This window comes from Hyaena hyaena, unplaced genomic scaffold, assembly GCF_003009895.1.
Source record: "Hyaena hyaena isolate Hyena2069 unplaced genomic scaffold, ASM300989v1 scaffold_13, whole genome shotgun sequence".
In the NCBI taxonomy this organism is placed as follows: domain Eukaryota; kingdom Metazoa; phylum Chordata; class Mammalia; order Carnivora; family Hyaenidae; genus Hyaena; species Hyaena hyaena.
Window position 1 is genome coordinate 1,860,985 of NW_024080645.1, and position 12,559 is coordinate 1,873,543.

At 56.7% G+C, this 12,559-nt stretch overlaps 1 protein-coding gene across 1 annotated transcript in view; it reads right to left on the minus strand.

The window, feature by feature from the left end:
- Nucleotides 1–5,347: 5,347 nt before the first annotated feature.
- The window catches only part of PLIN1 (perilipin 1), a 28,841-nt gene continuing 21,629 nt past the window's right edge, over nucleotides 5,348–12,559 (minus strand). Inside the window, exons 3-9 of the mRNA XM_039257597.1 lie at nucleotides 12,118–12,322; nucleotides 11,245–11,327; nucleotides 9,696–9,960; nucleotides 9,203–9,375; nucleotides 7,326–7,523; nucleotides 6,655–6,900; nucleotides 5,348–5,707 (exon numbers count right to left, since the gene is read on the minus strand). Of these exons, the coding sequence (XP_039113528.1) occupies nucleotides 5,357–5,707; nucleotides 6,655–6,900; nucleotides 7,326–7,523; nucleotides 9,203–9,375; nucleotides 9,696–9,960; nucleotides 11,245–11,327; nucleotides 12,118–12,322 (1,521 nt within the window). The 3' untranslated portion in view covers nucleotides 5,348–5,356. The remainder of the gene's footprint in view (nucleotides 5,708–6,654; nucleotides 6,901–7,325; nucleotides 7,524–9,202; nucleotides 9,376–9,695; nucleotides 9,961–11,244; nucleotides 11,328–12,117; nucleotides 12,323–12,559) is intronic.

Consider the following 12,559-nt stretch of genomic DNA (forward strand, 5'->3'; position numbering starts at 1 on the left):
GGACACACACATTCAGACTCTAGCCCTACGATATACAAGCACATACTTATATATTACATACACATATATGATACACATATTATCACTTGTCCACTTTACCTGCTAAACCGAGAGCTCCTTGAAAGGAGTGTGCCTTGGGGCGCCTGGGTGGCTCAGTCGGTTGAGCATCCAACTTCCACTCAGGTCATGATCTCACGGTTCGTGGGTTCGAGCCCCGCGTCGGGCTCTGTGCTGACAGCTCAGAGCCCGGAGCCTGTTTCAGATTCTGTATCTCCCTCTCTCTCTGACCCTCCCCTGCTCATGCTGCCTCTCTCTCTTTCTCAGAAATAAATAAAACATTAAAAAACATTTTTAATAAAAAAAAAAAGAAAGAAAGAAAGAAAGAGGGGCGCCTGGGTGGCTCAGTCAGTTGTGTCTGACTTCAGCTCAGGTCATGATCTCACAGTTCATGGGTTCGAGCCCCGCGTCGGGCTCTGTGCTGACAGCTAGTTCAGAGCCTGGAACCTGTTTTGGATTCTGTGTCTCCCCTTCTCTCTGACCCTCACCTGTTCACGCTGTCTCTCTCTCTCTCAGAAAAAAATAAAAGCATTTTAAAAAGAAAGAAAGAAAGGAGTGTGCCTTATTTACCTCTGTGCCCTTGTCCTCGGCCCCAGGCCTGACACCATCACTCTGTAGAAGTTTGTGGTAACAGTTATTGAAAAAAGGAAGGAAAACCTTTTTGCATTAGCAGAAATACGGGTCATGGTGGCTCGTGTTTTCCTCTTGCGGGCACAGAGTGGCAGAGAGGGCATAGGGCGCCTCTGGAGAATAAAGGATCATCCTCTTGATGACATCTTATGCTCAAGAAGTCAAGTCCCCCATCTGCATGCCAGGCAATCCCATCCTCAGCTCAGGGTCCCTTCTTTGGTCATCTCTGTTTTCCACTCTCAGTCCCGACCTTCCCCCCCCAACCAAAAAGAAACCCAGAAGAAACGTCTACCTCCCACATCAAAAAAAAACAAACAAAAAACGCTTCTTCAGTTCTAAGTTTTGCATTTTTCTCACATTTAACACTGTAGTCATTGCTGAGGGAAACTTGGCACCAGGAGATGTTCACGTGCCCCTGAAGGAGGCAGTGTCTTCACCTCTGTGACCTCTGATGGATGGATTGCATCAGGAGCATCGTGCATGGTTGAATTTTAATTAAAATCTAAAAACATATTTGTCCCTTTAAATGTCATTAGAAAGATGGAACTCTGATGTAGTAGTGAAACTGAATTTATTATGTCTGTAGAAGATTGTCTGTCCCAGGCAGGCAGTGTAATTAAAGGCTGCAGAAATTGCCAGGTCTCTTCAGAGAGATCTCTATTAGGAAGCCCTCAAGCTCGAAGAACGCAAATCACAACTTGAAGTGGCTTGAACAATAAGGCCGTTTGTTATCTCAGCTGAGACACAGTTGAGAGGGAGGAGGGCTCTGGGGCGGGCTGAGTCAGCGGCAGTGTGACAAAGGACCTACTAGCCTGTCCATTTCTCTGGCCATTATCACCTTCAACCATAAAAACGTTCAGAGGAGGAAGGCAGTGTTGTATCAAGAGGCACGCTCCTTGGATCAAGGGAACTTTTCCTAGGAGCCCTAAGAGCAGCTTCCCTCACATCCCATGTGCCAAACAGCTGAGGGCTGCCCCCCGGAAGTAGCCACCGGCAAAAGGGTGGGCTGACTATGATGGATTGGAATGTGTACATGAGTCTGCATGGTGCTGGAAGTGTGAGGGCCCCATCATTTTATATATCGACTTGACTGGGCCATGGGATGCCCAGATATTTGGCCAAACATTATTTTAGATGATTTTGTGAGGGCATTTTTGAGCGAGATTAACATATTAATTGGCGCACTTTGAGGAAAGCAGATCTCCCTTCCCAGTGTGGGTGGGCCCCGTCCAATCAGGTGAAGGCCTGAATAAAACCAAAAGGCTGACCCTGTCCCAAATAAGAGTTTTCCCGCCTGACTTTCCTTGCACTGAGACTTTGGCTTTTATCCTGCCTTCAGACTCAAACTGAGTTCTGAGCCTGCCAGCTCTTGGACTGGTCTAGAACTACACCATTGGCTCTCGGGCCTTCCCTTGAACAAACTTGGGCTTGCACTTGAACAAACCATTGGCTCTCCTGGGTCTCCAGCTTGCTGGCTCACCCTGTAGATCTCAGGACTCGCCAGCCTCCATGACTGTGTGAGTTAATTCCTGGTAATGAATCCCTCTCTCTGTGTGTATGTACACTTCCTGTTGGTATTTATTTATATATATACCACCAGACCTGTTGGGGCTGTTTCTTTGGAGAGCTCTAGGACAGGAGTCACTCTCTACCACATCCTAGATTTTTCAAAGATAAAGAGAGGCTGGTCAACGTATCATGAAGTCTCCCCATTGAGCCTCTATCCGTCAGAAGCGGCCAAAAGCTGTGGCACTTTCTGCGATATAGAATTCAAAATATAATTCGATATATGCAATAATGCGATAAAAATGCAAGCATTTGGGAAAAGTTGTGAAACCCCCGTGTTCTCGGATATGCTCTAGGGTTACACTGTTGGTCCCAAATATTCTAAAGCAGCCGGGGTCCTGAGCTCAAATGATATGGAGAAGCCTGTTACCACAGCGGTCAAAACAATTCATTTAGGGGCACATGGGTGGCTCAGTCAGTTGGGCGTTCAACTCCGGCTCTGGTCATGATCTTGTGGTTTGTGAGTTTGAGCCCCGCGTTGGGCTCTGTGCTGACAGCGTGGGGCCAGCTTCGGATGCTCTGTCCCGCCCTCTCTCACTGTCCCTCCCCCGCTTGCTGTCTGTTTGTCTGTCTCTCTCTCTCTCCTCTCAAAAATAAATATTAAAAAAAGATTCGTTCAGACTCTGAAAGTGAAGAAGCTGGAGACCAAACGTGGACCGTCATGCACGTAAATGTAACAAAGGTTGGTAATGATTGGTGAAATCATTCTCATGTTTCAGAGAAGGAGACTGCACAGGACGTTCTAACAGCACTGCTCACGTTCTGCCTCTTACATTGAGGGGTGGGCAGGGGAAGGGTCCGTCCTGTGCTGTGATTGGCAGCCGAGAGGGCGTTTCTCTCCGCACACCAGGCCTGGGGTCACTGCTCCAGCAGCTGGCCAGGGGAGCCCTGCCAGGGCCAGGCTGCATTCTATCTCTTTAGCCCGTCCTACTAGCCAATTTATTTATTTAAACATTTTTTACTGATAATCTTATTTTAATTTTGAGAGACAGACAGAGCATGAGCAGGAGAGGGGCAGAGAGAGAGGGAGACACAGAATCCGAAGCAGGCTCGGGGCTCTGAGCTGTCAGCAGAGAACCCAACGCGGGGCTCTGATCCACAAACCGTGAGATCGTGACCTGGGCTGAAGTCGGATACTTAACCCGCCGAGCCACCCAGGCGCCCCACATATCAGCTTATTTATAAGGGCTCCTCTTGCCAGATTGCATTCCCTCCCCAGGGAACTGCTGGAGGTGGTGCGGATTATACAGGTGGGGTGGGGTGCCCAAGCCTAGCTCAGAGTCCTGGCCGTGTCCACATGCGCACGTCCACCGGCTCCATTCTGGGCATCCTCGGATTCCAAAACCATGGATCAAGGCCAACGACTCATTACACCAAAGATCTGCCAGAAAGCTGGGCTCTCAGATGTGCAACAGAGTGGGGGCCGAGAGGGTGCTCACAGGTCAGGGGGGGGGACCTATGGGGAACGTATATATGGACATCCTAAAGGACTGAGAGAGGGGCACCTGGGTGGCTCAGTTGGTTAAGTGTCCGACTCTTAATTTCCGCTCAGATCATGATCTCACAGTTCATGAGTTTGAGCCCCACATTGGGCTCTGTGCTGAGAGAGAGGAGCTTGCTTGGGACTTTCTCTCTTACTCTCTCTGTGCCCCTCCCTTAGGGGCACACACACACACAGACACACACACTCTCTCTTTCTCTCTCAAAATAAATAAGTACACATTTAAAAGGACTGACAGCTGCAGATGACGATAACAAGAAAATCCGAGTTTGGTCTGGAAGGCTACTTAGCATCATCTAACAATATGTAAAATGCACATACTCTTTTACCCACCATGCCCCGGTTCCAAGTTATCAATGTCTCTGACAGATATGTCTATACATCAGCACAAAACATTCTGTATACAGACATTTATTGTAGCACTGTTTGCAAGAGCAAAAAAAAAATGGAAACAACTTAGAAGCCCATTATTAGGAAACTAGTTAAGCCAAAGACAGCACATCGGTGTCACGCAGCACTTACTAGGTGGCCATTAAAAAGAGCAAGGGGGATTTATGATAGGGATAGACAGGATCTCTCAGATGTCCTGTTACAGGCTAACATCCCACAGCTGTGTGAACAAAGCGGGGAGTGTGCAGGGTGGGCTTGCACACGCACAGCCTGTACCTGGAAGGATACACAAGAGACTGACAACACGGTGCTTTTTGTGAAGGAGAACTGGAGAACTCAGTGAGGAAGACACACCCCCTTTTGCAATATTTGAATTTTTTAGTTTTCTGTATGCCTTCCCTAGATTTACCAAATATGGACATTTTCAAAAACAGGGCTTGGAATGAGCTGTGGCGACAGAGGCCATACATATGGTCTATCCAGGTTAGACTTCAGCCAGGTGAAAGGTCACCATTGTCCCCCAGCGCTGGGACGGCAGCGTTCAAAAGGCCACGGAAGCGTGAACGCGCAGGTGGAAGGCTGCGAGCCAGAAGGTGGCGCTACAGCGCGCAGGCCGGGGCTCAGCCTGGGAAGAGTCCCAGGTGCTCAGGAACCGGAGGCTACTCTTTATAGAAACACACGACAGCCTTCGCACCTAACTGTTGCCCCCTTCAAAGCGGTCTGCGCAGAGCCTGGATACTCAGGGGAGGATCTCCGAGCTCAGGGCTTCAACGGATGTCAGAAACTCCTGCTTAAGATTTGTCTGCAGAGGCTGGATCTGCATTTTGGAAACAAATGCCCTTTGGCAACCAGTCTGGTTAAAGACGTGAGACATCAAGTCAGGCAATTAATCCTTTGGTAAAACAAACACAGGGCGTAGAATCAAAGCAAGCTGCTGCTCGGATGCTTCTTAAGAATAGGTTCTGACAGCTAGGCCCCGGAAGGGTGCTAAGAAGAAGGTGCGCGCCTCGGCAGCGCCGCGGGAGGAGGCTGGGGCTCCACTCGGAAGAAGTCAGCGCTCCCTTGGGAGTGCGGGCTCTGTGTCTTGGCTGGAGAGCCCGCCGGGGCCTCGCCGCCGCCGGTGCCAGGGGCGGGGGGTGGGGGGGTGGGGATGGGGGCAGGGACCGGGGGCCGGGGGCCCGGGCGGGGGCCGGGCGGGCGGACGCGCGCGGCTCAGCTCTTCTTGCGCAGTTGGCTGTACTGCGCGCGGCCCAGGATGGGCTCCATGACGCTGGGCCGGAAGAAGCTGTCGCTGACCCTGCGCGTGGGCTTCTCGCGGGGCACCGCCGGGAAGGCCGGGCGCGGCGCGGCGGGCGCGTCCGCCCTGTCCTCCGGCCCGGGACCCCCGAGGCTGCGCGCCGTCCGCAGGCTGCTGCGGGGCTGCGGGGGGCGCGGCGCGGCCTCCGCACCCGCGGGCGGCGCCCCAGACGCCCTGCGCTCCGCCTCCCGGCGCTCGGCCTCGGCGGGCGGGTTATCGATGTCCCGGAATTCGCTCTCGGGCTCCATCAGCGACAGCCTGGGGAGCTGAAGGCAGCCGTGTGAGGGCCCCGGCCTGGCCCTTGTCCCTGTGCCTCCCACCCACAGCTTCTCTGGGAGCGGCCTGGACGGGCGGGGGGGGGGGGGGGGGCACCGCCTAGGGTGTGGGACTGGGCAGTGCCCCGCCACACAGGCGGGAGGCGCAGGGGAGACCAATGATGTCTTGCCCTCTCCAGTGGTCTCCACGGGCCAGACGCTATGCAAGGCAGGCATCCCCTCCTCCCAAAGTTCCTGGACGCCTCGAGCCTCCCGCAGGGGTCCCTCGGTGGAAAGAGAGTGGCTTCCCCACCTCTCCTTGGGGAGGAGTTGTGCGCGCTTCGGCCCGGGGGAGGGTGCCCATGCCTGGCCCTAGCTGGGGCCCAGGGTGAGCACGCTGGCTGCCAGGACCCCTGGCCTGCCTCTCCAGAAGGGAGTGGCTCAGCACACCGGCCCCCAAGGCTTGCTAGGTCCGGGGGGCCTGGCGCCCTACTGGCAGCCCCGAGCTGGCACAACCTGTAACGGGCGCGCTCTGGGAAGGGGGCCCCCGGACGCCCAAAGAGACAGTCTTGGTGCTTCCTAGTTTTTTCCTATTGGCGATAGGTGCCAGGATGGGGGTGCAGCAGCCGCTGTGCCCTGGATCGTAGCCCAGCCCCCAGGCGCCCTGCACACCTCCCTCCAGCCCCTTCCCAGGAAGCAGCGCCTCCTCACTTGCTGAGGTGAGGGCTGGGCCACCCGCGACCCCGACTGATGGTCGGCAGGGGGGACATGGGGAAAGGTCTCTAGCTAGAGTCTCCGTCTCTATACTCTTGGGGGCTGGCAAGGGCCCCCAGTCAAGGCCGTCGTGGGTCACGATGTTCCTGGGGCCCTGAGGATCAGGAGCACCGCCAAGGAGACTGGGGACAGGAAGGCCACTGCAGCCGGGTCAGAGCTTCCCAGGCCCCTGGGGCGGGACTCACCGGCACGTAGTGCACCACCGTGTCCACCACGTTGTCAGTGACGCCCTTCAGGGCGTCCGACAGGGACATGGCCCTCCCCTTGCTGGAGGAGACAGCGGGGGCCGGGCCGAGGTGCAGCAGCCTGGCTGCCGAGCTCAGCACGGCCACGGGCGCCCACGTCACGGCTGACACGGTGCTCTGCAGGGCCTTGTGCACGGTGTGGGCCACGCTGCCCAGGAGCCCTTGTGGGCCAGGCAGGGCTGCCACCTGGGGGCCAGAGCTAGGTCAGCACCTCCTGCAGCGGCTCCCCTGGCCCTCCCCCTCCTCGCCACCCCCCGCCCCACCCCCCCAGAACTAGAGGGGAAAGCACGGGGACACCAAACTGAAAAAATCGTAGGCCTGGCTCTGCCACTTGCTGTGTGGCCTTGGGCAGGTCACTTCCCCTCTCTGAACCTGCTTCTTCACTGGCAGAATGAGGTCGACGGTCTCCGCCCTGCCTACTTTGCGGGTCAGCGAGAGACGGGCACAGAGGCTGCCCGCAGGTGAGGTGGGCGGTGCAGCAGGCGGGCACCACGTCTCGGAGCTCTGGGGGCAGAGACCCCTGTTTCACCCCATGCCTCTTTTCTCGTCCCCCCACTGGGCTGTGGGACCCCGGGGTGTCCAGGTCCCCGCTCAGCTTCTCGCCCCCTTACCTCATTGAGCCTGTTCTCCTCGGCATCGGACTCCTCCTCCTCCACCTCTTCCTCCTCCGTCTCCTCTCCGTCTGTGTGGTCACCGTGGTCCTCCTCCTGGGTGGCGGCGAGGCTGTGCAGCCAGGGCACCCGCACCTCACTCTCCCGCCGCGACACCACCTGCAAGGCCGCCGACGCTCCCCACTGGGCCAGACTGCTCTGGGGGGGGGGGAGGGGAGGAAGGCCACAGGCTGCTGGATTCGCCCGCAAACCCCCACCCCTCCGGGGTCAGCCCCAGCCGACTGTCCTAGAACTTGTTATTGGGTGATGACTTCCATCCCTGGAGGGGGCACATCATAGCGCGGCTCTGTGAGGTGTCCTAAGCACACACTTGCGTAACTCCCACAGATCAGGACACAGACCCTTTTCAACCCCCCAGAAGTCTCCCTGTGCCCCCCACGCAGGTGGGGCCCCCAAGGGGGACCACATTTTGACCTCTACCACCATGCCTTGGTTTTGCCCATTTCTGAACTTCATATAAATGGACTCATTCTATGTGTTTTCTTTCACCAATAGCTTCCTTTATGCAACACCGTGCTGTGAGGTTCAGCCGTGCGCTTGCACATCACAATAGCTCCTTCCCTTCCCTGTGGCCCCCACGCACGGATGCCACAATTCACGGGTCCTGCGGTGCATGGACGGACGCCTGTGTTGTTTCCAGTTCTTGGCTAAGGATAAAGCCTGATAGGAACATTTCGATGTGTCTTTGGGGCACATAAGCTCTCGTTTCTGGTGGGTGGAACTGGTGGGTCTTAGGGGGTATGTGTGTTTAGCTTTAGTAGATACTCCTTGGAGATCTTTAAAGAGTGAAAAAGTCAAGAGGAACCCGGTGCTCCATGGTCAGAAACAGACCTGGGCAGGTGTGCTGGTGTCCCCTTGAGGGACAGCTGGGCTCCCTCTGAACCCTAGGGAGCTCTACGAACACCCAGCATACACCTCCAGGGGACACCCCCATGCTGTACGTGAACAGGGTCCATGAGGCTACACAGTAGAGTAGGCTCTCCCTGCTGCATGTAAGGCTGGGACACGGGTCTGTCTCAGCCCCTGCTGGGCAATGACCCCCCCGGGTGCAGGGGACGGAAGGGAGCCACAGAACTTGGTGCATAGCACGGTCTCAGCAAACGTTAGCTTAAACGAATGCGTCAGGGCTGACAACGCTTTTAAAAGTGCCACCCAAATGATGGCTGAGAAGTGGCTCTTTTGTTTGCTGGCCTTTACGCTTTAATATTGTTTGTGTTTCCTTTATTTTCCTTTATTTGGCCTCCGTTTCTTACTAAAGGTCCTTAGGAAAACAATGCGGTCTATCTCTGCTAAAATACACAGAGGTGGGAGTGGGTATGGTGGGGAGTTAGCCCTAATCTTGCCTAGAAAAGGCAGCTTTACCCTGGGGGCAAGTAGGATGCAAATGAGAAACCTCTGGAAGGGAAATTTTGAAACCTGGGGGTGGTCAGGGATGCAGCCCGGCTAGCGCTCTCTCCCCAGCAGAAGGGGCTTGGGGTCTGGCCTATTCACAGGGGACACTCCCTAGTGTCTGGATAGCAGCCCAGCAGCTGGGGACGCCTGCTCCCTCATAGGCAGGAGGCCCCCTAGTGGGATGAATTCGGGTGTGGGGGGGGACTCAGAGGGACAGGAAGGGACACCCTAGCAAGGCAGGCTTGCCCTCGGCTCACGTCCTGCAGCCCAGAGGACTGGCCCTCACCCCTTAAGGCCTCTTGTTCTTAGACCAGGATCCCCAGGCCAGGCTGGAGGGGGGATGTTCCTAGGACCAGGGGTGCCGTAGGGAGGGGACAGGAGGGACCCAGGCTGGGGGTCAGCCAGGGCTCAGGGCAGACACTCACCAGGGGCGCCACACCTGGGATCCACATGGCCAGGGCGTGGCCCTGCTTCAGCACCCGGGATGTGGTCTGGAAGGTGTGTTGGGACAGGGTGTTGGCCAGGGCACCGACCCTGCTCACCAGGCTCCGCTTGCCTTTGGGAGGCTTCTGGACCTGCGGGTGTCCTGGATCAGGGGCTGGGTGGGATTTGGGGGGACAGAGAGGAAAGTTGGTCAGAGAAGGGCTCAGGAAGCTGGGCTCTGTCTAGGGTTGGGAAGTGCTCCCGGTTCCACTACAAGTTTGCTGGCGACTCGGGTCACTCACTTGCCCCACTTACAAACAGGGAGAGGAGACTGTATGTGGATGGTTCCGCCTAACATCTCGCCAGGCCTTCCCTGTTTCAGAAGCAGCGGCTGGATGAGCCCTGGCTGCCTCTTGCTAATTCCCAGGCAGCATGGGGAGGGGACTCACTTCCCGGGTGGGGGGTGGTCTGCCAGCCCCCCCTCATGGCAGATACCTGACTCTTCCTTGGCTGAAGGGAGGAGGTACTCTACCACCTTCTCGACACCACCCAGGGCCAGGTCGGCCCCCCCGGAGGCCAGCCGGCCGGCCCGGGTGTTGGCAGCATACTCGGCCGTGTCTTTGGCCACCCCCCAGGCGAGCTCGCAGCTGGCCAGAGCGGCCCCCAGGACCTTGTCCGAAGTGCTGGCAAGGGGAACGCTGATGCTATTCCTGGCACTGCGAAGGCGGGTTGAGATGGTGTCCTTCAGCTCAGAGGCGATCTGGGGGAAGCGGGGAGGGGGGTCAGGCCTGTGGGTCTGGTGGCCCTGAGCCCAGCTCCCAGGAAGGCCTCATTTAAAGGCCCAGGCAAGGGGCGCCTGGCTGGCTCAGTCAGCAGAGCACCTCTGACTCTTGATAGCGAGGTTATGAGTTCAAATCCCACATTGGGCGTTGTTGAGCTTACTTAAAAAATAAAGGCCCCGGGGACCGGCACCAATATCTGGGCCTCTTGATTAACTTGGGTTTTAAAGGGAAAGCGCTCCACTTCTCCCTGTGGATGGACCTTCTGGCTTCCTCGTCCCCACTTCCACCTATCAAGATCCTAACTGTCCTTCCCCCAGAAAGGCCACCTCCTTGATGACACCCGTCTGGGTGTTCTCACGCACACAAATTCCTCTAATGCCTTCTCTGTCCTTCCCTCAGAACACCACTCACATTCCCATCTGCGTTTATATTGACTCAGAGATGTGGCTGTTCTTGCTACCAGTTCCGTATTGAAATAATTCTCTTTCTCTCCTATTAGCCTGGGAGCTCTTTGGTGACACAGAAGCCCTTCATCCGGAAAGACGTGAAGAGCACAGGCCTCTGAGCCAAACAGACCTGCTCTCACGAGGCCTCCACTTAGGCTGTGTGGCCAGGGAAAAGTCACCAGCTTTCTCATCTGTAAAATGGGGATCCCCGCCCTGTCCCAGAGGACGGACAGAAGGATTAAATGGGAAGGCCCCACAAGTCGCATTATGGCCCCTGGCATGGGGTGGGGGTTCAGGAAATACTTGTGGGATGAGTAGACCGTTGGTCAGTGAGATAGAGCTTAGTCCCCAAAGCCCTTACCTAGCAAATCTCCAGTGAAGCTAGGTAAAGTGACCTTTTCAGTCTCATGGTCCACATCTCAAGGACATGGGACTAAAACCCCGCGATCTGAGGAGTGTGACCCGTGATCTTAGGGGACTATAGTTACCAAGTGGCCCAGTGCAGGCCGACCAGATGTCCTGGGGCAGGGCTGGGGTTGCGGTGGGATCAGAAAGCAGTTGAGACCCACTCTAAGCTCCTGAGTCTGCCCCCAGGGCCGTGCCTGCTTTCCGGAAAGGCTGCCTTCATTTGGAGCCCCAGGGAGAGGCGGAAACCTGCTGTGTGGACTTAGGGGCAGGCAGGCACCCCCAAGCTTAGGGGGCGCCTGCACTGGAATGAAAGACTGACAGTCATGATACCGTGAGCCCGTGCCTTCTCCTCCTGAGAGGCGGGACCACAGAGCACTGGGCACATTAGAGAAGAGGAAGGGGGCTCACCTTTTCAGGAGGGTACTGGAGGGCTGGGATCTTTTCCTCCAAGTGGTCCAGGCCTCGGCAGGCCAGCTCGTTGGCTGCTGTGACTGGAAGTGAAGGGCCCCGGGGGGGGGGGGGGGGGGGGGGGGGGGGGGGGGGGGCGGGGCGGCCCAGGGCAGAATCCTCAGACACCCATAAATCTCTAATCGGGATGGTGGGAGGCCCTAGACGTCTTGGTGAGGCTGGGGTTTCCCTCCGCCTTGTCAAGAGCCCTGCCCGGATGTTGTGATGAGCACCGGGTGATATGCGGAGTTAGTGAATCACTGTATTGTACATCTGAAACTAACGTCACACTTTATGTTAACTATACTGGAATAAAAAAAGAGAGCGAGAGAGCCTTGATTTGGAGACAGTATTTACAAACGAGGCAGGACCATATGAATAGGGGTGGGTCTGTAGGAGGAGCCGCATGGACTGTCACCGGCTGGTCCCATCAGCTACTGGGCCCAGAGAGCTCCCATGCCTTCTGCTCCCCCCGCCCTGAAGCCCCTCCCTATGTAGAGTTCCTGGTGCTGTCAGACGTGGGGCCAAAGTGAGGGTCTGGTCTACCACAGCCTCACTCCCACCACTGCCCACACAGCTCTGCCCGTCCCCTCCCCTGCTGACTCTGGCCCATCATGTGACCTGGAGAAAATGCTGGGCTACAGACATATAAGGAGGAGAAGAGATGTCTGTCCCTATATCTGCTGCTGCATCATCTACATTTACGGACGAAAGACTGTGCAATGGGGTGTAGGTGGTTAGAAAGGCAGACAGACAAGAAGGCACATGTCGGCAGACGGACGAGCAAGCCGTCAACGGGACAGATGGCGGGCTGCAAGTGCCGCAAAGACTCACACTGGGTGGACAGCCTGCGGACCACGGGCTCCATGCTCCAGGCCGCCAGGCTGCTGGCGCCCTGCACACCCTTCTCGTAGGCATTGCACACAGAGCCCAGCAGGGGGTGGGCTTCCTTGGTGCTGGCGTAGGTCTTCTGGAAGCACTCGCAGGTGCCGCTCACCACTGGCAGCTGCAGGACTCGCTGCAGGACGTTCTCTTGCTCCTGGTGTGGAAGAAGGGAAGGCAACCGAGTTAGTCCTCTGCCCTCTCGTGCCTCTGGGGAAGGCGGCGCAGGGTCACGGAGCCCACTGGTGAGGCTAGCCTGGGTCCAGGTGAGCTAGGAGGAACCCGGGCCAGAGACGGAACGCAAGAGCCAGTCGGCTATGCTCTCCTGGCCACGATCCGGGCTCTGGAGAGCTACTGGGACGTCACCCCCCGCCTGCGTAGGGCGGTCCCCACC